Source organism: Lepisosteus platostomus, chromosome 20, assembly GCF_059453375.1.
Source record: "Lepisosteus platostomus isolate fLepPlt1 chromosome 20, fLepPlt1.hap1, whole genome shotgun sequence".
In the NCBI taxonomy this organism is placed as follows: domain Eukaryota; kingdom Metazoa; phylum Chordata; class Actinopteri; order Semionotiformes; family Lepisosteidae; genus Lepisosteus; species Lepisosteus platostomus.
Window position 1 is genome coordinate 4,980,207 of NC_142630.1, and position 22,695 is coordinate 5,002,901.

The 22,695-nt window shown below is 39.6% G+C and overlaps 2 protein-coding genes across 3 annotated transcripts in view; both read left to right on the forward strand.

Annotated features, from left to right (window-relative positions):
- The window catches only part of gan (gigaxonin), a 34,873-nt gene extending 22,492 nt beyond the window's left edge, over positions 1–12,381 (forward strand). Inside the window, exons 10-11 of the mRNA XM_088613511.1 lie at positions 671–780; positions 1,488–12,381. Of these exons, the coding sequence (XP_088469637.1) occupies positions 671–780; positions 1,488–1,669 (292 nt within the window). The 3' untranslated portion in view covers positions 1,670–12,381. The remainder of the gene's footprint in view (positions 1–670; positions 781–1,487) is intronic.
- Positions 12,382–19,539: 7,158 nt separating this feature from the next.
- cmip (c-Maf inducing protein) overlaps positions 19,540–22,695 on the forward strand; it is a 77,345-nt gene continuing 74,189 nt past the window's right edge. Inside the window, exon 1 of one of the 2 annotated variants that reach the window (XM_088614486.1) lies at positions 19,540–22,047. In XM_088614486.1, the coding sequence (XP_088470612.1) occupies positions 21,727–22,047 (321 nt within the window). In that variant the 5' untranslated portion in view covers positions 19,540–21,726. The remainder of the gene's footprint in view (positions 22,048–22,695) is intronic. The other variant, XM_088614487.1, reaches the window with a different exon arrangement.

Here is a 22,695-nt window from a genome sequence, read left to right on the forward strand (position 1 = left end):
TACAGGGCTGAGACCTGGTATACACTTGACTTACACTGCTAGGAATATGTGGAGTTAAACTATGAATTGTTTCTGACTAGTCCGTTGTTCCTTGGTCTTTTATGTTGTTACCACTCAGCACTTTGTGATGCATGTCAGCTTGGGCTAGTTTGACGTATGATTTTGCTGGGAACGATACTTTGTATCTTCCTCTCATCACTTTCCTTTTATCGAGCTTTCCTTTTTACATAAATGTCTCATTGCACAAAAGACTGTGAAAAGCTGATTTGCAGATGGTTTGTGTTATCAGCAAAAAGGCACAACCAGCTGAAAAAAAATCATTGCTGAATGAAACTTTTTCTTGCACTGCAGATTTCGGCGGTCATAAGAGAAACGGATAGCTTATTTAAAAAAAAATGCCTATTCTTATTTTAACAGCAAAAGACCCTTCCTTCGCAGACTAGAAAAATACACTCTTTGTGAATACTTTGAGCTTGAATTGGTAATTCGTTACAATATGTATAGCTAGAGCTCCAAATGTGCTTCCCGTTTTAGGGTGAGTTTTCCTCAGTGCTCTGCAATCTGAAAATTACATTTTTAGTTCTATAATCATGGATTACACAATTAAGGCAGCAACTCCTTTTGATGCAGTGCAATTCAGGGGAAATATTACATTGTGTGTGACTTTCAGGTGGATGTATCTGGATGACCAGAATCTGTGCATTCCAACCAGTTCGTCCTTCGTCTATGGAGCAGTACCTATTGGTGCCAGTATCTATGTGGTTGGTGATCTAGATACAGGTGAGTAGAAGATGCTTGTTATTAATGTGCATGTAGTTTGCCCTAACCTTACACTTCTTAAATTGGGAAATGCATTTTCAGAACTGCAGTTGATCCTATCTAGTTAAGGTGTTATGTATTACAAGTTTAATTTGATAACCTTGTGAGATGCATCTTCCTTAACTCCAGTTACTTTTTTTCTAAAATGCTAGGATTATTGAGTTAACTTTGCAAAAGAATTAAGGAAAAAAAGGCAATTACAGATTTTTAGCTTTCTTTCCACGTGGGTGCATACAGCTTTTCAGCTGCATTTGATTTGAAGTGCATATCTTTCCACACATTGGTGGTAACAGTTTTTGGATTAATATACGTAATGTCCAAAAAACTGTAGGGGAAGGTCATTCTGTTTCCAGCGCTTTACGTTTTGTTTATAGACAGGTTTAAGATCCAGTTGGGAGTGCTTGCAGATCAATAGTAGTCTTGGTCTCACAAGTATATCAGTGCTGATAGGATTGGGCAGATCAGTGACTTCATATTTACAGATATCCACATATGTGCCAGTCTGTCCGAGGGGGCACTGGTCTGGTTAAGCAGATTGGTATTGGAAAGGAAAACCGGCGAAGCTTTGTGTAGTGTCTGATGTTGCCCTGGGAGAAGTGGAATGCGTGCATCCTCTCCCTCTCCGCCTGCTTGAAACGCGCCAACAGCACCCCTGTCTCTGCCGCAAGGTACCAGCTATGACTACGTGCGGGAGTTCCGGAGGAGTACGGGCACGTGGCACCGGACCAAGCCCCTGCTGCCCTCCGACCTGCGCCGGACCGGCTGCGCCGCCCTCCGCATCGCCAACTGCAAGCTGTTCCGGCTGCAGCTCCAGCAGGGCCTGTTCCGCATCCGGGTGCCCTCCACGTAGGCACCCCAAGGCCGCCGCCTTCGTCAACCGGGAGGGAACAAGATCGCCAACGGCAACGAAGCTTCACGCAAGGCATTCGAACCAGTATTACTTGTCAACGAGCGACATACCGAAAAACCACAATGCTTTGCTCTGGTGTCACTAAGGAAATGCAGTGACTGTGGCGAATGCTTAAATCTTCAGACAACCTAGTACGACTAAGTCATTTGCGATACTTTATTGAGAAAGGAAAGCACTAGTCAGGGGGTGATACTTTATTTGAGGGTTTGCCACAGGTAAAACCGACTAAAGGAGATCTTTTGTTGTTATTTTCAGTGGTCTCTGCACTTACTAATCTGAGGTGTGTTTTAACAAGTGACCGTTCTTCATCACCAATTTTACTACAGGAGGAATAGTTTGATTATGCAACATGTATTAGTGTTACCTACCAATTCTTTGCCTAGGTGAAAAAGTTCCATAGTGGTGTTAGTCCTGTATTTGACTTGTAATTGTTACTGCAGCTGTGTCCAGGTTTGTAATGGGGTTTTTTTCTTAAGTGGCAGATTGACCAGTTTTATAGTTGAACTACTAGTTTTAAAAGAAGCTGGATCATGTTCAAAGCATTTACTTGAGCGAAAATCCAAATATTAGTTCTTCCTGAGAAAGAATGACACATAGGTACTCCCAACAGAGAATGACATGCAGCTGTGTGTTGAGGTTCTGAGCTTTGTGTCTTTTGTTCCGTTGATTATGTCCTGTCAGGGGACATGCGGTACTCTTATCGCCATGAAATGCATTAATTGGGAATTTTACATTTAAAGACATGCTTGCCATGCTCTTCATTCCAGTCCCAGCTGGAAGAGTAAGAAGCAGTGGATGCTATAAAAAAAAGGTAAAGGGAACTCTTTCAGGGAGAGAAAATGTAATCTTGAAATGGTGCCTTTAAAACAAAGTGTTTTAATGCATGTTCATTCCATGAAGATAGGCACAATATTTAGTGAAATGGATGTCTGCTGTGTCGATTCTGAGGATCAATGTTGTGGGTCCTTAGCCAGGTCTGCTGCTGTTTGGGCCATCTCCGGGCGCTGGTAGTGACTCAGGTAGCAGTTACAGGATTGTCAGTATGCAAAAAATGGACTGTTCATTTCAAACACTACCACTTCAATCTCGGCATTGAGCTTCTGCCAACACCATCATGGCCCTGCTGGAATATTGTGAGGAAGCAAGTCTGAAGCATGGATCCACTTGCAAAGCCAGGGTGCTTTCTTCATGATGGTAGCAGTTTCCTGATGCCAGTTTTTAAAACGGAGAAGTGGCATTGCGGGGAGCAGCAGTTTATTGCAGGTGCCTGGATTTAAAATCATTATCCAATCCAGCGGGTTTAGAGGCAGTCCACTGCCAGACTGACTTTATCGGTTCACTTTGTAAGGATGGTTAATGCCTAGATTATTACTTGCATGTGGACTGAAAGCTCATTGATACTATAATTTTGAGATTTAGTTTTTTAGTGTAGTTGCTGTGAGTACATATCTGAATAAAAATAAAAATTGAAACGTGCAGTCATATGCATTTCAAAACATATTTTGTCTAATTTACAGCTCTGTCAAGATGGCAGACCTAAGCTTGGGACTTCTGTAGTTTTTTGGTGGCATTCAGAAGCTTGCACAAGATATTGAATTAAGGATAACCTCAAATGAGGTGGTACGTCATATATTCAAGTCCTTTGAGCCACTTTGTTCAGACAGTCAAACTAATGGGAATCTTTTTATATAACTTGAAATAAGTATAACTTGGTTTTGGATGCTTGCAAGCTATTTCCTGCAAAAGGGGACCTGAGCACGGCATATTCAAGTTTTACTTAGGATTCATTTCCAGAAAGGGAGCTTTTTGTACATCTGCATGCATGTTTTTTTGTTCAAGAGTAAGCTTTAGTTTCCATAGCTTTAGAAAAAAACATTTTTCATACGAGCAGCAGAGCGCGAGGTATTGTGTTTTCTCCAGTCAGTGCCCTAGCATAATAACTGTTTATTTTAATGCATTGAATTATAAGTGAGTCTGTAATAATGCCTTATTTTTATTTATTGGGTAGTTAAAAATACGGTGCTATCTTAACATGATGGCCTTTAACTATAACTCTTTCAGTTTTACAGTTCTGATGGATAAAAAACTGAATTTTTGTTATTGGGGCAGATGCTGTGAATGCAGCCGGCCTCCGGGAAATCAGAAACCTGCTTATACAATCTTTGGAGATTGTGAAAAATTGTTAAAGAAGCCAGATAATTCTAGGAAGTTCCAAGACCTCAAGTCAAGTTTCTAGTCCATGTAACAAACTCTGCAAATAAAGCAACTCTGTGATCAGAAAATAAGGCTTCTTTTGAAAGTAATGTCCCATGATTGTCATCCTGTTTGTTTGGACTGTACTATCCTTCAGTCCTCTGCATCAGCAAACAGCGAGCTAACTGCAGCAGTACAGCCTTTGACGCACATTGAGTACAGAACTCACAACTATGCTCTAAAATCTAAGTGACTTAAAACAAGTTAATTTGTTATAGCTAAAGCTGATGCAAAGAGGGACACCTGAAAAGATGCTTGCTAATGTTTTTGTTTTCATTGCACGGGTCTCTCGAGCTCAACAGTGTCATGTGTTGAAGTGTTTAGTTTGAGACTGTGCCAGTCTTTGAGATGACGCGCGTGTTTGTCTCTGCCTTTTAAATAGAGCAGGAGCAGAAGGCGAGCACACAAGCGCACAAAGGCAGTGTCTCACTTTACCTTGGGGAAGGAAAATGAAGGGGTTGGTCCTAAAACCGTGGTGATGTAAAGTCTAGGCTGAGTCCCCAGTGAAAAGCATAGAAGCAATTTAAAGGCATATTTTTGTTGCAAACAATATCCATTGTCCAATTGTATAGGAGGATCATGAATAACAATAATAGGTTATTACAAATTTATTTTATGTTAGCTCAAGAGTCAAGAAAGCACAACTTGAATGTTTACAGGACTCAAAGACGTAGGGTTCTCTTGTTTTTTTCTTTCTGACCTCATTTGGGTGTACAGTATGTTCTTCTTTTAATCTTCCAGAGCTGTTATTAGTTTAATTAAATTGTTAATTCTTCTTTGCCAAGTTTTGGAATTAACCTCCCAAAACAAAATTGATATGTCGGCACAGTACTTAGAGATGCACAAAACATAAGTTTTCTGTCTAGTGATGGGAGTATTTTATTCCGAGTATGCTGTCTCATCCATTTTGTACTTCATTTGTTGGTTTTCTTCTTGAACTGTTGCAAGTATTTTGGTAATACCATTAACATAACTGTCATCTTTATTAAAGATAAAGATTTTAAAATTTTCCTTTAAAAAGCATTAGTTACCCTCATGAGGTAATGTGTTGTAGTGTTTCTGTGTTTATATTTTTATGGAAAAGGAACAGCCAGTGAACGGAGTGTCAGTGATTCCTCAGAGGTAGGAAAGGAATTGAGATACACCTGATCCTCCTGTTTGAAGGTTCATGTGCTCTTTGAGCAGGTTCTTTGGAAGAGTGCTTCAACCTTTCAGTGTCAGTTCTCTTCAATCTGTGCATATTTTTTTCTGTAGCAGTTTGTAACTGCAGTAGTGCTCAAAAGACTAAGAAGTCAAAGAATATTAATGTTCTAAAGAAGGAGCAATCAAGTGCAGTAGCATGTGTCCAGCAAGCTCTGTTTGAGACATCATAACATTCAGCTACAGAATTAAAAAGTTGCAGTAAAATGGACTGAAAAATTGACATTTTACCATCCTATGTCCTTAGTTCTGTTTTGGTGACAGTTTCTTCTCAGCAGAGACATAGCCCTTAAAACACATGACATCTACCCAATAATGAGACATCAAAAACCTTTCAGGTTGTGTTTGGTGTTCTGAACATTCGTGAACAGTTTCTTCTAATCTTTATTGAAGGTTTTTTTTGTGACACTTTATTTGACAAAGGTGAACAGCATAGCGTAGTGCATTAACAGACCCTGGAGGCATTAAAGCAGGGTTTGTTACTGATGTTTGTTACATAGAGAGACTCAGGCAATCTTCAGGCAATTTCTAAAACAACCTTTTGTGAACATCAGACAGATATTTTTCCTTTTTGGCCTAGCCAGGATTGCACAACGGTTTGTTTGAGAAAAGTATATTTGGGTCAGAAGAGTCGAGCGAATGTCTCAGCACCATCACCAGTTTCTCTTTTAACGAGAACTGGAACGACCAGGAAGCTTTATAGAAAAACATGCTAAATTTGCATAGTAATATTTTTCTGAGAAGCAATAGGATTTATAGCTACTGTATTTTTTGTATCCTTTTAATCATGAAATTTGTATTTTGGAAAGTACTTAAGATTGCTTTAAATTAAAGGGAAAGCATTGCTTTTTAATATTTTTATCCATTATGCTAATTTATTGTGTTTTAATTGCATTGCAATTAAATTGCAAGTCAGAGCAGTTCCTGTTGCAGTTGAATTACTGATAATCTCCATGCAGTTCTGATTTCCATTTCATGAACACATATTAATACATTTCAGTTTAAATATTTCATCAGCACATCTAGAATCCTGACAGATGTGTGTTCTGAGATCAGCTTCAGAGACCAGGTCAATACACAGGAACCAAAAGGCATTCCTCTTCTTCCTGTTCCATCTTAAAGGCCAGAATAAATGAAAGCCAGTAAAATGTAAACATTGCCCTCTTCACCAAATGTCAGGTTGTCACTTGGTTGAAGTAAGAAACCTCTCTCAAATATGTATTGGATTTGTAATTGGCTTTATGAGCATTTATAAAAATTAAAATACTTGCTAGACTGTTATTTTTGTTCCCCTTTTACAAGTCATCACTTTTACAGGAAAGGTATTTATGAAAGAAAGGGTTTCAGATACATTCTGTTATATGCATGGTCCTTAAAATACTGGCAGCCTAGCTTCTATTTCATGTTTGTTTTATGCATGCTATATGGACATCATAACTGCAAAACTGTATGATTTTATTATTTCAGACACTCCTCACTTTACATTGTAATTTGTATCTGTATCTTTTAACAAAATCTAAATTTATTTTGGGAATACCAGCATGGGATGTCCTGCACTCTTATGGGGTGGGAGGAAAGGAGATTAAATTGAATTGCAACCTGCAGCTTGCATTTGCTGTTTAGATCTGTCTGGGTGGATCATTATTAGGCTCAGAAGAAAGGGGCCAGACATCAATACTGCTGAACTGGTCTCACTGTAGTGTAAAACACAGCCATGTGCGAACGTTTGAACTAGGGAACTCAAGAATGAAACCATAGGAAGGAAAACATTGCCTTCCTGGGTATTAATTTCTGCTTCAAGATTAAAACTAAGCTGTGACAGGTTCTAGATTTCAAACTAGTGTTTAACTAGTCTGTTTATTTTTGTCTTTAGGATAATTATCTGAACCTCTTGCACCACTAAATTTTAATCCAGATTTACAAAGTCTGAATAGTTAAAACCTTTCTTGTTACTGGTTTAAACTATTGTATAATGACAGAGCATATTTCGTGTGGATTGAGCTAAAATAAAAATTGGAGATTTGAATTTGTTTTAATTGTTTTGGGGATGTATTCAAGAGGATCCATTTTTTTGTTCGTGATAGCTCAGTTGGAAACGTCAATAAATAGGTTGAGGATTACAAAAAAGGTTAAAGTTTACTCTCTGGCAAAATGTAATTTTGGGTAATTACTGTAATTAAAAATGGAATTTGATTAAGTTTGTTGCATGTGAGAACAAGGATTTTTTTTAACTTGCCATTTTTACTTTTAATGCTTTTAATGCTGTATGTAAATGTGAAGGTAACTGCTAGTCCTAAATCTATGCTTTTAACAGTATACGAGAAGTACCTGCTTAGTTCTAGATTTGTAGCATGGAGGAGTGCTTAAGACTCTGAGCTCAAAGCAGGAAGGTTGTGGGTTCAAATTCTGCTGTTGTGCACTTGAAAGGGAGCTTCATTCAAATTGTTTGAGTAAAGTGTCCAGCCGTATAAATAAAATTTGCTTAGGTTAAAGGTTTTGGATAAATTGATAATATACAGAGATTAATCTAGGATTATGCTTTAACTATTCAAAGTTAATAAACCAAGTATTTTAATCAGAGGCAGTACAAGCAACTAACCTATGCAGACATTTAGCAATTTCTTATTCTTAGAGGATCAATATTTGAAGTACTCTCAGTATTGCTGTTATGTAATAAGAGAGAAATTAGTTTGTTCTTGAGAGGCAGTTTTTAATCACTATATAGTTTGAGTTCTTTGATATATTCATACAACCAATGTTACTTTTCACAACTGTTTTGCTAACTTTTTTACAGATCTGTATTTTGTAGAAAGAGGGCACTGTCTACAGAAACATTGAAATCTATCAATTTTACAAATACTCACCAACTGTTTGAGCAGTTTTGCTCAAGCTTCTCCATTGTCTTTGCTTCAGAAATGTAGTTTGAATTTTGAAATTTGCTTTCCACTGCTAGGCCATAAGGATGCAATTTTTTCATGTTCATTCTTCCTGACTTTCTTAAAAAGGAGAGAGGCTGTTTTAAACTAGATGGAAATTAATGATCATTTTGAGATTTGGAGCCCCATCAGAAAATTGTAACATGAATTTAATTGTTTCAGAATGTTCGTGTCTTCCAGAAAATCTCAGGAACAGATTGGTATTTTTACATTCAGAATTACTCTAGTGTTTTTTATTTTATTTTATTCATCCAAATTCAAGTTTCAAAGCAAGCTCAGGGAAATGTTGTCACAATGGTTTTATTATTTGTAGGTAGTATTTGTAAGACTTTGAAAGCAAGATAAATCTCCTGCTTAGTATCCTGGCCAAGACTCTGACATAGAAATGAAAATAATTCTAATCAAGGTTTTAAGTGTTTTGTTATATAAAAGGTAGTTTGTCTTAACCTTCAGTGAGATTTTTATAGGACACTGGATGTTCCTGTAAAGAATCAGGAGTTGTACCAAGGTGTGTGTATGTACCAATATACACATTTCAGATTCAGTTGATATAATCTAATACAAATCTTAACATTTGCAACATATGTTCAGTAAGCACAAGCTGACTTGGAAGGATACATTTTGCAACCTTTTTCACAGCAGCTACGTGTAATTGATTGGAAAACAATTAGGCCTACAGTATTTTGAGATTTTTCTCTTCCTGCAATCTCTTTCATAGCCTTTCCTTTGTGAGTTTCTTTGTTGCCTACATTTCTCTCACATTACAATTTTACAAATGTATGGTCAATTTGTATAGAGGAGTCACATTTGAATGATCCTCAGCTCAGAATAAAATATATTCACTCAGCACTCAGATGGCTGGTGCATGGCCATTCTACACCACTGGCTCTGGTTGAATTACTAGGGAACTGTAGGGAGGCCAGATTGCTCAAGCCCAGATTGGAATTTAACTAGAACCCCCTACTCTTATGTAAGTAGTAAGTAAGTAAAAAAGTAGTCAGCACCTTAGCTTAATATCTCAACCCAAGGACAGCTCCGAGTGTTTACTAAGGTTTGGAAATTCTTGTCCAAAGGAAACAGTGCTAACTACTGGATGGCCACCCATTTCTGCAGTAACTTGGTTTTCATTGGGAGGTCTCCCATCTCCATACTGACCATCCCCAACTTTGCCTAGGTTACTGTGAGGTGTATAGGTCCTCCAGTGCTAGCATGTCAACCTATTATGGAGATTTTCTTGGAGGAGTGTATCTACATGTCTCTTTCTCCCTACCTGGTGACAGGAATGGATTGTGTAGAGCCCGGGTTTAAAACTTGGATTTGATTCCACATGTTTGCAGTATACTGTATAATAACAATAACTGCCAGCTCAAGGTTTATAAAGACAGAATCAGAAAAACAATCCCGTAGCTCCAGCTCAATTGAAAATGTCCTAAGTAACTGTACATACTGTAAGTAGAATAAAGGCTAAGCAATGGGTTATTGCAACTTGGAAAGTTTACAGGCTCTGCTGACACTAAAACAGGGTGGGGTTTTGATTATTGTTTGGCCTAGATGGTTGTATTATTTAATAGCCTTTGAGCCTGGATTTCCCAGGCTCTGCTGGCTTTTTGTATCATTTGTGAAGGGTCTAAAGCTAATACTTGTCCCAACTTGTAAGGTAGCAAAATTCATGTCACATAGTTGTGTGCAATAATTCTGTGACTGTAGTAAGAAATAGCAGAATACTTGATGTGATTCATTAATATGTGTCAAAAAAGATAGAAGTTCCTTTGTTTGACATTTAAAAAAAGTATATCTTTCTTAACATCTGACTGATAGAGCTGGAAAGGCAGGTTTTAGGTTGGAGTGATGTCCAGTAGAATGAATTAACTTCTGCATTTGGCAGTTCTAATTTAATCTTTTACAGCTGAAATTGTAGTTGAAAGAATGGGAACTACACAGGAGAAAGATGTGTAGGAAGAAAGCAGTAGTGTTGATCTACAGTGCAGATGAGCAACAATCCATGCAATCTGTCTATAGAGGTGTGCAGATATTTTCATTTTACAGCTGTTGCTTCTATAAAATCCAAACCCCTTGGTTGTATGCTCCCAGATGATTTTTTTATCATGCACTTTAACTGGTGGGTTTTATTTAATCATGGTTTATGGCTTTATTCTTTTAGTCTGGTCCTTTGATGCCACTATTGTTCTTGTAGGTAAAATAATTGATTATTTACTTGTCAGGGCCAAAAGTATTGCTTTTCTACATTCTAAAGCAAGTAATGGTTTAAAGAGACCTACCTACCCTGGACAGACCTGGGCTCTCAAGGACTGGAATCCTGTAATTTCAAGACCGTTTGGCAATCATCTTTTATTTCTGAGTGCTGCACCAATGCCTTAAGCTTTACTCAGATTTTTTTTTGCGAGTGTTAATAACATGTCATATTTTCTAGCCATGTTTCTGTAGGGAGACTTTTTGTCTTGCATGTTATAAAAATACACAAAGCACAAATTCTGGATTACAGCCCCCTTTATGTCAGAAATAAAATATGGATACAGTAGGATTTGGAAAACAAACTAGCCAGTTATTTAAGTGTGGATGACTAATATAAGGATTTATACTTCACATATAAACTTGTGGACCTTTCTTAACCTCTCTATTCTTAGTCAGTTTGATATAGCTTGTATGTAACTTTATTTTGCTGAGTTAAGCATAACGTTCCAAGTCTTTTCTCTGACATTATTGAAAGACCATAATGTCTTCTTACCATGGCAAGGACTGTGTGCAGAAAACAGAAGATGTTGCATGAAAACCTTGAGTCTAAATAGTAAATAACTACTTGTATGTTAAATAAAGTGCCCTTAGTGTTAATGAGTTATTTATATACAACAGTGAGATAAGGTATAACAAGCTTTTCTTTCCAACACTACTGAAATCAGTGTTTAATTATTCCTGTGATGACCACAGAAAATACTTCATGTGATCCAAGATATTTCCCAGTGCTGCAAAGATTAAAGACTGAAAGAGAAAAAATATTATACTAAGATTATGTAGTTATAAAATGGGATGTGATACTATCTGGCACAGTGTCACTCTTAAAGTTTTCCCATATTGAGCAAGATTTATTCCCCTTTATTTCAAGGAATGCAGTTTGGTGTGGTATACATTGTTCAAATTATATTTATGGTTTTGTCAGTGGTTTGTTTTTAATTAATCTTTTTTAAAATATTTGTTTGAGGAGAGGCACTTAAAGTATTTGATGTTGCACACACTGTATATGCTAAAAATGTGCAATGTGGACTGTATGTTTGGAAATGGTTGGCTTAGCTTTTTCTTACGATGCTATATTATTAATACTTGAAGAGGGTATGGGGTAGCTTTAAAGTCACAGTGTTCTCATTGAACTAACATGTTTATCTTCTGTACTGGCGTCAATGCCATGCTTTTTTTGTACACTCCTGGAAAGACGTTTTGTGGGTCCAGAAACTGTATTACTTGTGTTTTTGTAGGATAAAGAGAGCATTATCCCTTTTATAAGTCTTGTAGATTGGTGAAACCAGCAGGGCATTTCAGACTTATGGAAAACCTCTGTAATGGAGTTGCAAAGAATAGGAAGGCTTGATTTGGCATACGCTTCAAAAGAAAATCTATGCATTTAGAGACAGGCGCAGTACTTATTTAAAAATCACATTGTTTATTTAAGTAGGATCAATAGAGATGCCAGCTACGCAGTGCAGGTTATGGGGGTAGTGTTTTGTTTCCCATTATATAAGTGCTCCTTCCTGTCCTTCAAAATTTTAAAGGTTTGAAATATTAAATCGCTACCCCTTGGGCACGTGTCAGCTAGCAGAGCCAGTCTATCGCTTTTTTCTCTTTATGAAGTGAAGCCTCAGACGCACAGCCCCTGTCTTCAAATGTCATAGATCCTGAATTGGTTTAATACTAAAATTCTTAAAAGCAGTTCCTATACCAGGAAAACTCTTAGACATCACATTTTCTAAAACAGATCATTCTCTCTTAATTGTCCCCCCCCCCCCCCCTTGACATTTGTAATGTCAAAGCTGGCTTTAACATGATTGGATAGACTTGGTGGTACAATCTGTTTATGGCCTGTTCACTTCAAATTGATTTTTTAAGCAATGTGTCTAAAGGGAATTTAAATTAAAACAATACGTTATAGTAACTATTCAACATAGTCATCCTTTTCTTTGTAACCCCATCTTATCTCGAGTCTGAAAAGGGGATAAGGCTACTTTTGAGTAAATAAAGTTTTATGAAAGGAAACTTGCTTCTCTACATTTTTGATGTGGACAGGAGTGCATTGCAGTGGCACTGACTTCCTAACAGGTTCCGTGTCGACTTCAAAGTCCCCCTGCACACCTGTGAGGTTCGACATGGCTTGGCACCTCAGTACCTGTCTGACTTTTCTTCCTCCTCCCCACCTCACAGCCTTCGTTCGTCTGGCTCTGGCCTCTGCCCAGACGAGTCTGTCCCCCCAAGCTCATCTACGCTCTGTGGGCAACAGGTTCTTTCTCTTTCAACGCCCAGAGTTCTGGAATTACATCCCCAAGGATATCGGAGAGTCACCTTCCCTCAATGCCTGCAAATCCAGACTCAAAACCTTCTTTAGAAAGGGTTTTACTTCATTGATGTCTGTCTGCCCCTTTGCATCTTCTGTTACATTATGAATCTACCTGTTTCTTGGTGCAAACTATCTCTTATTCTTTGTTGCTGTTTCCATTGTTTAAACTTTTTTTTGCTTTTAAAGGCACCGTGTAAAGTCGTTGTTATTATTATTATTTTATTATTATATTACAATTTCTAATCATTTCTCCCCACCACTACAGCCCCTGCCTGTTACCTTATGGCACAGTAAGTTTATTGGTTGCGTGCTGATAGCAAATGTGTGATGGTTATCCAGGAGTTTGTCACTGATGTGAATCATAGTCTTAATACTGATCTCTTTCGTGCACGACTACAGGCTAGCTCACCACGAAATTACTTTCTTCCCCTTCCTAGCCTTCTCGTCTGCTTTCTGTGTTTCGACTAATCCTTTATCTGCCCATATTTCCAGTGCTGTTGCTACATGTGCCAGTTGACATTCTTGGGTTGTTAGTCAGTATATCCAGGCTGATTTCCTCACAACAAAATTAAGTGCTGGCTACAGTAGGTCATTCGTAAATGATTTGTTTTGTTTATAAAGTGCATTTTGCAGTAATTCCAAATACACTCCAACCAGAAAAATCAGAAAGCATTTTGAGAGGGCGGCTATGCAGTGAACTGGTAGACGACACCATCAGGTAAGTCTGAAGAACAACAATCTGATTTGCAGTTTGTGTACATGTATATTAACGTGTATTAGCTTATCTGTTTGGCCTTTTAAATATTTGCAATCCAATTCATCGCCTTCTTCTTCTTTCTCTTTCCTTGTGATGTGTATTACATGTGTATGTGATGCTCTCATTAAAATGTATTATTAATATTACCTTCCCTTATGTACATAGTAATAAGTATTTCATTAAGTACCCTTCACACAAAGGTACCTCAGAAGCCTACCCAATGCAGTATAAAAGGTTTTAAATGCCTAAGTAAATACAAAAAATGCATAAACAATGAAAGTACTGAACACCCACCCATTAATTACACAGTATTGTAAACTTTCCCTTTTTTACGAAAAATGTGATTTAAAATTAGATTCAGTAAATCCTGTCAATAATGTAGGTTTTAGCCCAGTTAAGACCAAGATCTTAAATGTAATTCTGTGCTTGATAAGCTAATGTACAAACAAGCACAGGAGCAATGCTCAATTCTAACTTACTCTTTCTGGGGAATTTCAAATTTGCATGTTGCAAACGGGACAGGGTTGAGATTTGCAGCAGACCTGTAGCCATTGGCTTTGAGAAATTATTCATAAATGAAATGATCTGTACTGGAATTGCAAATCAGCATGGTTTTTCAAGTACCTACTGTAACTTAATTAGGTAAGAATAAGTCTGATATCAAATAATAGGCAATAGTAATAAGCACTGGTAATTTAACAGTTTCAAAGTTCACTATCCATAAATGTTAGAGCATGGAATATTTATCTTATTCTTGCTATAATTTTACAATCAAATTACAGCTGAAAATGCCATTGCATTATATGTAATATAGTATTATAAAGAGATGGGTAACTAAATAGACTTTGCAGTACTTAGCAGAGTGGTAGAATCAAATGCAGAACACAGCTATTGTAATAAATTGCACATTAAAACTTAGTCACAGGAAAGTCAATGACAGCACACAAGGAGCACAGACACACTACAGTATGTTGGAACAGTGAACATCTCAGCATCACAAAATACCTGCAAAATATTACGTGCCTCCCTCATATAAATATTTCATAAATACAGCAAAAATAAAACTGAAACTGTACTGCTGCTGAATGCTTTAATACACTTTGTATTGAGATTTTTTTGTTTGCAAGACTATCTGGCATTACGAAACCTCCCTCCCTTTTCATCTTTTCAGTTTAAAGAAAACCAGCTGGTGTCTTGAACCGGTGCCACAATCTACTGAAAGGCCTGGAGTTTTCATCGTTAAAAAAAACATAAATCATCTGTCCTGTTAACCGCTAGTTTGTAACCTTGCTTTCTGAACTAATACCACAGTGTCTGTTTTGCTTAGTACACATTTTTTCAACCCCCTAGACAGAGGCTTTACGCAAACTGTGCTGACAGCTCTGTGAATGTGCCTAAAGACTTCAGAGAAAGTCTTGTTGGTGATTTATTCTTCCATCCTTCAGGCTAATAAGAATAATCTGTTGAAGTCCTGGTCATAGCATGCAAATTCCAGTTTGGCTTTTTTTTAGGAAGTTGCAATGTAGCATGCTGTTGAATTATATATATTTGCTGCCATCTTTGGCTCAGTATCATTCATGCTCATTTGTTTTACTGCTCTTCGGACTCTTTGTTCTTTTTAATATTATTAGACTACTTCCTGACTATTGCAATCACCTGTTATTAGAACTACGTCTCTAAAATCACAGAATGAAGGATTCTCCTTGAGCTCATCATCTGTAAAACATCAAGACACGTGTTCAGTCATCTCCTTGTTTCTTTCCATGAGTTATTTTATGCCCAGCCAACCACGCAATAATTAATACTTGGTTAATGTCATGAAATATTGGGTTTCTTGTGCAAATAAGAGCTTTCCTGCAGTAACAGAAATATTGATATGTTGCCCAGTGCTCTTACTGTACAGCAGTCCAGCTCTCTCTCCAAATGGAGAGTGAATATTGTTTAGGGAAATAATTTTTCCGTAGAGATTTGAATGTGTTTATTTAGTGGCAGCTGGGTGATGTGTGCTTTTTATTTCTGTTCAGCGATAAATCCTCAGTCTTTCATAGCCTTATAAAAATGTGAAGACTCTTAAACTTCTTAGGCATAAGTGTTCCTCCTGAAAGAATCCACATGCCAGTTTGAAAAGAAACTGTATATACTGATGCAAATATAATCATTTTTTTATCTAAATGGGGATGGAGTAATAAAAGGACGAGACAAAGTGTGACCCCTAGAGAAACGGAAAACCAAGGGCAGACACTGGGCCGATTGGGAGGAAGACGTCTTGAGGCTGTCTAGAGGGAAGAAGAAAAATAACATCAGAAGACAGTGAGGACAGAATCAGTAAGAGATAATAGCATGATAACGATGCTGTGGAGAAGCAGGAGGGTAACTCTAGGACTGTGTGATGTCAGCATATAGTGCCAACTTGCCAGGAGCTGGCACTTCCCAAAGGGCAGGTTTGGTGTGTAGAGACATCTTTTCTGTTATGATTATGAATTATGCAACAACTCTAACCCCCATGTTTGAAGCAGCACAAATTAGTACCTATTTCTAAATATTTGCTGTTGAAAGGCAACAAAGGACCTTTCCATTTGTCCTTCTGTTTGGCACATACAGGTATCCAAAGCTGAGTCTGAAGAGCAAATACTATGATTTTGACATTGGTGGATACAAACACGACAAGCAGTAACAGGCCCTAAGAGTAAGTAAATGCTGAGGTGCTTTTTCAAAGAGATCTCAGCTGTGGTTAGACTGCTGAAGGGGCAGATGGAGAGCCAGGTCTGCATGCATTGCCATGTATTGTTGGACGTTATGCACAAAGCAGTATTGGCTAGGATGGATGAATGCATGCGAATCAATCTTAGAATACTGCACTATGATGAAGCAGTCACGTAGTCTTACTGACCAATGTGTACCGTAAATTAGGACTAGGATGGTGGGTGAATCAAGGTGCTTTGCGTCACCATGTGCTCGTCAGAGCATTTTTAATTAGGTTTTACTCTTCGGCTGAAATATTGGGGGAGTGTTCTTCTTTAAAATATGAATATGGTCTTCATCTCAGGTCATTTACAGTAAATGACAGGGTGAAGGAAAGGTGAAAATGATTTCCTGCATCTATTACTGAAAAACCCACTTCCCCTAGAAGAGTAGACCTTGCAGTGCATTCCTCTGTTGCGGTACCTCTAAGGTTTCCTGTGTCAAGACACGGCAGATTACTGAAGTATGAGATGAGAACGTTTGCTTTTAGTGTGCACAGTAGATACCTGCACCTAAGTCATCATTATTGTGTTGGAAATAAGAGAAATCTGAGAAAAATCAAAATTTCTGTTTCTGCCTCTTTGTACAGACAGCATTCCTGGTTGTGGAAGTGTGCTAAGCACTTCTCAATTGCTCAGATGTTTATCCTAAACTTGGGAGTGAGGATATATGCTGAGCCTTGTTAATTCAAAATCCTTGCCACTTGCCACTTATATAAACTTTAGCAAATCGTTGTCTGTCTAAATGGAAGGTTGTTTTATTTTTCCTCTTCTTTTGTGATGTGAAACCATCTGGGACAAACCAGAAACATGGGTTTCGAAATGAAGCAATCCTAGACCTACAGAAGATCAGCTGCTGAGACCAATAAGTGTCTCTTATACTGTATTCCATCCTGGATTTAAGGTCTGTTTGGATGTGTAGTCACATTTAAGATGCTGAACAATAGGTTGCATCAAGCTTCTGAAAAAGCAACCCTGAAAAAGGCTTGTGGGAGCACAGTGGTGCAATGGTTAACATTGCTGTCTAGCAGCACTTGTGCCCTGGGTTCGCTTCTCAACCTGCAGTGCTGTCTGTATGGTGTTTGTATATGCTCCCCATGTTCACGTATATATCCTCAGGGTGCTCCAATTTCCTTCCAAGCCTCCAAGAGACTTACTGGTATGTTAATTGGCTTCTGGGAAATTTGGAGTGCACCATTGTGTTTGTCTGTCTGCCTGCCCTGCAATGGACTAGTGTCCTGTCCAGGGTGTATCCTGCCCTGAACCTGTTGCTTGCTGGGATAGACTCCAGCTCCCCCTTACCCTATATTGGACTAAGCAGTTAGAAAATTGATTAATGACTAGAGTGTTTATAAGTTAAAAGAAAAGAAAAAATATTGGCAGCCCTTAAAGTCTGTGCAAAAAAATATACTCATCTTTAGGAGGTGTTATCCCTATATTAGAGGGTTAAACACGAGTCTTGGCTACATATTATAAATTGAATGACCATTAGGTTATTTTGAAAGATACAGTATGTCTCAAGGTTTCATTTACAATCCACTTCTGACAGGAGACCTGATTCCTTGTGTGTTTGTGTCCTGATCATTTAACTGAAACTGTTTTTTTGTTACCTCTTCAGGTTTCAGGTTGCTGATGTGTTTGTGTCACTGGCGGTTGTTTTTGAGACGCAAACTGCAACTGCATTTCTCTATTCATTGGTGATTTACTTTAAAGAAGAACCACTGCTTTCAACTGAACAACCACTTCTTTATTGTTAATTTAACCACCATCTTTATCAAAGGCAGCTTCAACTCTGGACAGTAAAAAAGTGCAGAAATTGCATAAAGCATAGTGGTATGGAATCTGACAATGCATTAAATCCTACAATACTGTACATTTATCTATATAATTGTTTAAGGTGTGGAAATACAGATCTTTTACAGGCCGTGATCTGAGGGCATCAGTGATCTGTATTCTTGAAACATCTGGGCTTTGAGATTCATAGATGATCTAATTAGGTGCTGAATTGAACAAATTTAACATTTTCCAGATGTCGGGCATCTAATCTATTCAAGATGAAAGCCATGCAGAACCAGCAGGAGTGCATTGCTGAATCTCTCTATCGGCCAGAAGAAAGGGCTGAATCAAAACAAAGCAGAAGGTTTGGAGTGAGGGCCTAGGTAAGTTGCAAATGGGTTCGAAAAGTCAGTTCAGTCTTAGGCTTTGACAAACAAACTCCAGGAAATCCTAAAATGCCTTACACAGATCTGCAACACAGAGTTAGAACGACAGGGGAGCATTCTTAAAAGAATGTCAGCTAATTGAAAGTTCAGTTAACTGGTCAAATTATAATTATAATGCCATGAATATAAAGGGACCTTTAGGCTGTCCATTAGGTTAGGTCTGTTAATACCCACCTCACTGGACGGAATGAATCAGGGAGGCAGCTGCAAGGATGAAGATGGGATGGAGGGAGAGGTGCTAGAAAAAAAATGTACAGCAGATGAGTATTTATACACAAGAGAGCAGAAGCACGGGAGTATACAATTTGACCACTGCCCAGACTTTTGTTTAACAGTCCCCTGAAGTGTACTCAGTGGCACTAGTGAAGCAATTATGGACTTTGCCTTGGAAAACTACAGTGCTCTGACTCTGTTGTATGGCTGTGATCTACTGCATGTGGTTCAGTTCTTCAGTAAGTACCATTACTCATAAAGAGGGGCTGCATGTCGTTACCACAATCTTGCACATTTCTGTGCGTTCTGAAATTAGTTGGCACAACTCTAAAAGCAACAAAGATACAGCCTTTATGTAAAAACAGGCACACAGCATTGTGTAAACAGCAGTGTCCAAAGAGCAACGCCTCTGATGATCAGATAAATGCTTTACCGGCACAGTATGCTCAGGCTCATCACACATTAAAAGCTTTTGTTCAGACACAGGGGCGTCTATTGAATTTTTTTTCCAACCAGCTTCAGGGGGGAAAAAGTGTTTTTTCAGACTTCAGATTCAAAGCAGGTTGTGTTCACTGTCATTGTATAACCTCCTTGTTTGAGCCAAAGAGTTTGTAGAGACATGGAAATTTCTCTGGAAACTCGTGCAGTTACAATATCAGCAGAAATCTTTCTGCTAACAAGAGGCTGCTTAAAAATGACTGTGTGACCGACTTTATTGCCTGAAATTCAATCCAAGAAAGATGAGGAAAATGATCATCTATTCATAATTCCATCCATCTTCTAAACTGCTTTATCCAGTACATGGTCGCAGGTGAGCTGGAGCCTAACCAGGCAAGCAATGGGCACAGGGAAGGATACATTCTAGACAGGACGCCAGTCCATCACAGAGTACACACTGACACAAACACACACACTCTCCGGGTCCTTTTTTATTGGTGTTTTGTGTTGCTTGTAAACCTCATCTAAGATTTTAACATGATATTAATTCAATATTTCAGAGTCGGTGAATCTCTTCCTGCAGGTAAGTAACAGCTCTGAGAAACCCTCATCATGCTTTCATGATTTAGATTAATTAAGTCATAGGACTGATCTGAAATATGGAGAGAAGATTAAAGAGAGAAAAAACATGAGGAAGAAATTGAAAATGTTTGTAGCTCCTTGGCTCTGTGTGTTTTGGCCCAATTCTAAAACCGCCGGAGACCTCAGTGTTCCTGGGATATTAATCTTACACACTGCACTCTTCACAGGAACGTAGGACAATTTATCATGCGTTTCCACAGAAATCAGTTTCGGATTTAAGCTGCACTTCCACTCCCAGCTTCACAGTGTTTGACTTTATTAAGAGAAATTAAATAAATATCTTGCTTTTCAATCTGGGCCTCTCGAACCGCTTGCTGAAAGTATAGCTTTAAGCACATGAAAACATAAGGTTACGAATGAGAGACAGACATCGGTCCGTTTACCTCATATGCCTGCTAGCAGGCTACTGTATATCTCCCAACCGGGTAAAACTCATTCCCCAACCCTTTGTGTGAGGAATGCATAATATGGCATGATGGCTCATTTTTCTCCCCACAGCAGTGAGCCCCTGAAATATGAGTGGGATTCTCATCTACAGCACCCGGCTTTATGCAGGAATCTGCAAGGTTCTCCCTATGGGACACGGAGCTGCGCGGCTCATCTGCTGTTGTCTGTTCGCATTGACCCAGTGAGGGGAGAGCCCACCCCCCAGAAAGACTGCGGTTTCTCCTGACATTTCTGCACTCCGCCACCGGGCCGCGCTTGACACAACTGACACAAACATCGACACGGGCTTGTATTAGGAGACGGGGTTTGGTGAAGAAGGTGAAGGTAAAGAAACGTCCGTACAAACGGGAGGCGGGACTGTAGCCCAGGCGGTGTTCATGGCTTTTAAACCCACTTCAGAAGGGCACCGCATTGGTGTAACTGAGAAACAGAACAGCGCACTGCTCTCCGCTGCCTCCAAAATACACTTTCAGATGGCAGACAAATAGCCTTTCCTCAAGTCTCGATCAGGACTTGGCCGGTTACATCTCAAAATGCAAGGGGCATTTCTCTTCCGCTGCTGGATTCACTGCTGGCGTCAAAACGGCAGGGAAGAAAAAGAAAGCTCAGAAATGTGCACATCCGTTTTTCTGACGTCCTTGCTGCGATTTCCCAACGCGATGGCACTGGTACATTAAAAAAAAAAACTGTTTCCCTTATGCAATAACCAAAAAAAAAAAAGCAGCCGTTCTCTCCGGGCACAGACAGGGGCTCACCCGGCCTCTGCATCTGACATACTGTAGGTCTCCCGACGAAACGGGAGCTGGGCGGACCGTCCATCCCAGAGCACTCGCTCCCGGCGCGCATTGCCCGGGCCCAGAGTCCCAGCCCGGCATGGGTCTCGCCATGCCAAACGGAGACGGGTTTCGAAGCGCTGTATTATGATCGTAAGAAGAGCCCTCCCCTCCTCTTTCCACCCTCTCGCTGTCGGAGCCGCGCACACACACACACGCAGCGCATCCGCTTTGCTCCCCCATTGACGTCAGCGACCCACCACCTGACCGCGCCGAGACCAACCAGCGCCGCGCCTGGCTTCTGCAATCTTTCACCAAGTGGCTTGCTTCACCACCGCCGCCGAGGAAAGAAAAGACACCAACCTTGCGAATAAAGCAGCAGAGAGGAAGACCCGAAGACCGTCTTATTTTTTCTTTTTTTTCCTCCCCCCTCAGATCCTTTTTTTTTTTTGCTTTCCACCTCTTCGCACTGGATCTACCGTTTTGCAGCCTCGCGTTATGGATACTATCATGGTACTGGCGGACTGATTATCCGGGGGGAGCGAAAAGCAGGGAGGAAAGAAATTTAAGGGGAATCTGTTGAGAGATTGGACCACAGTTGTCACCCCCCCTCCCTTTCCCTTTTCCCCTTTCCCCTTATTTTTCCTCTCTCTCTCAGTTTTCTCCTTTTATCTCTTTTCTCTCTGTCTGTCTCTTCTCCCCCTCCACCTGACACATTTCACCCAGTTCCTGGGTCAGCTGCTCGTGGGTTGGAGAGCCATCCATCTGCGTTTCTTTAACCCCGGTTCCCCATTGACCGGCGGCTGGAGCACCCATGGATTTCAATAGCGGATCGGGTGGGGGCAGCGATCTCCACAACAATCGCCAGTACCAGTCGGAGGAGAGCAAGCCCTTGCTGGGCGAGATGTCCGCCCTGGGTCCGGCGGACGGGAATAAAATGGGGGCAGTACCCTGCCGGAGAGCCTTGCTCCACAGTAACGGGATGAGGTATAAATTGCTCCAGGAGGGCGATATCCAAGTGTGCGTCGTCAAACACCCCAGGACCTTTTTTAGCAAGATCCTCAGTTCCAAGTTCTTGAGGAGATGGGAGCCTCATCACCTGACCCTCACGGACAACAGCCTGACCTCTGCTACAGTGAGTACTGCATTGCTCCGAAAGGGCATTTATTCATTCCCGGCAGCCAGGCTGGACGTGAGTCCATCAGTAGCATTTCTTTGGGTTGGTGCACTTGCTCAGAAAGGCTCAATTACCTGCAACAGACCGTCACCAGGCTTTTGTTTTTTCGCCTGCCGTGCTTGTGCGAAAAAAAAAATAGCTTGATTTTGTTGTTGTTGTTGTTGTTGTTGTTGTTGTTGTTTGTGGGTGCTACCTTAATACAAATAATTATGCGGAGGTATTGCCTAGACGTTACACATTAGCGTTCGTGTTGCACAGTAATCGGGAAGAAAATTCACTCATTTTCATTTGTGAACAACCCGCACCCATTGTGGGGGAAACGGGAGCTGAATTCGCTCGTGTTTAATAGTTATTTATTTATGTTTAAGCTTGAAAACCAAAACGTTTTGTTTATGTATATATATATATGTGTGTGTGATATGAGGGATGGGGGTTACTGGAAGACATTTTCTGTCTTAGCGGAAGATGGGGTATTCGGCCTGGTTTGTATTACAATGTGAAGTCGCAATTGAAGGTGGCGGACTAGTATCACAATTAGCTCATTTAGACGGCAGTGATGTACCAGAGTGTACTGGGGTATATTTAAAAATAAACACCTTTTTGTTT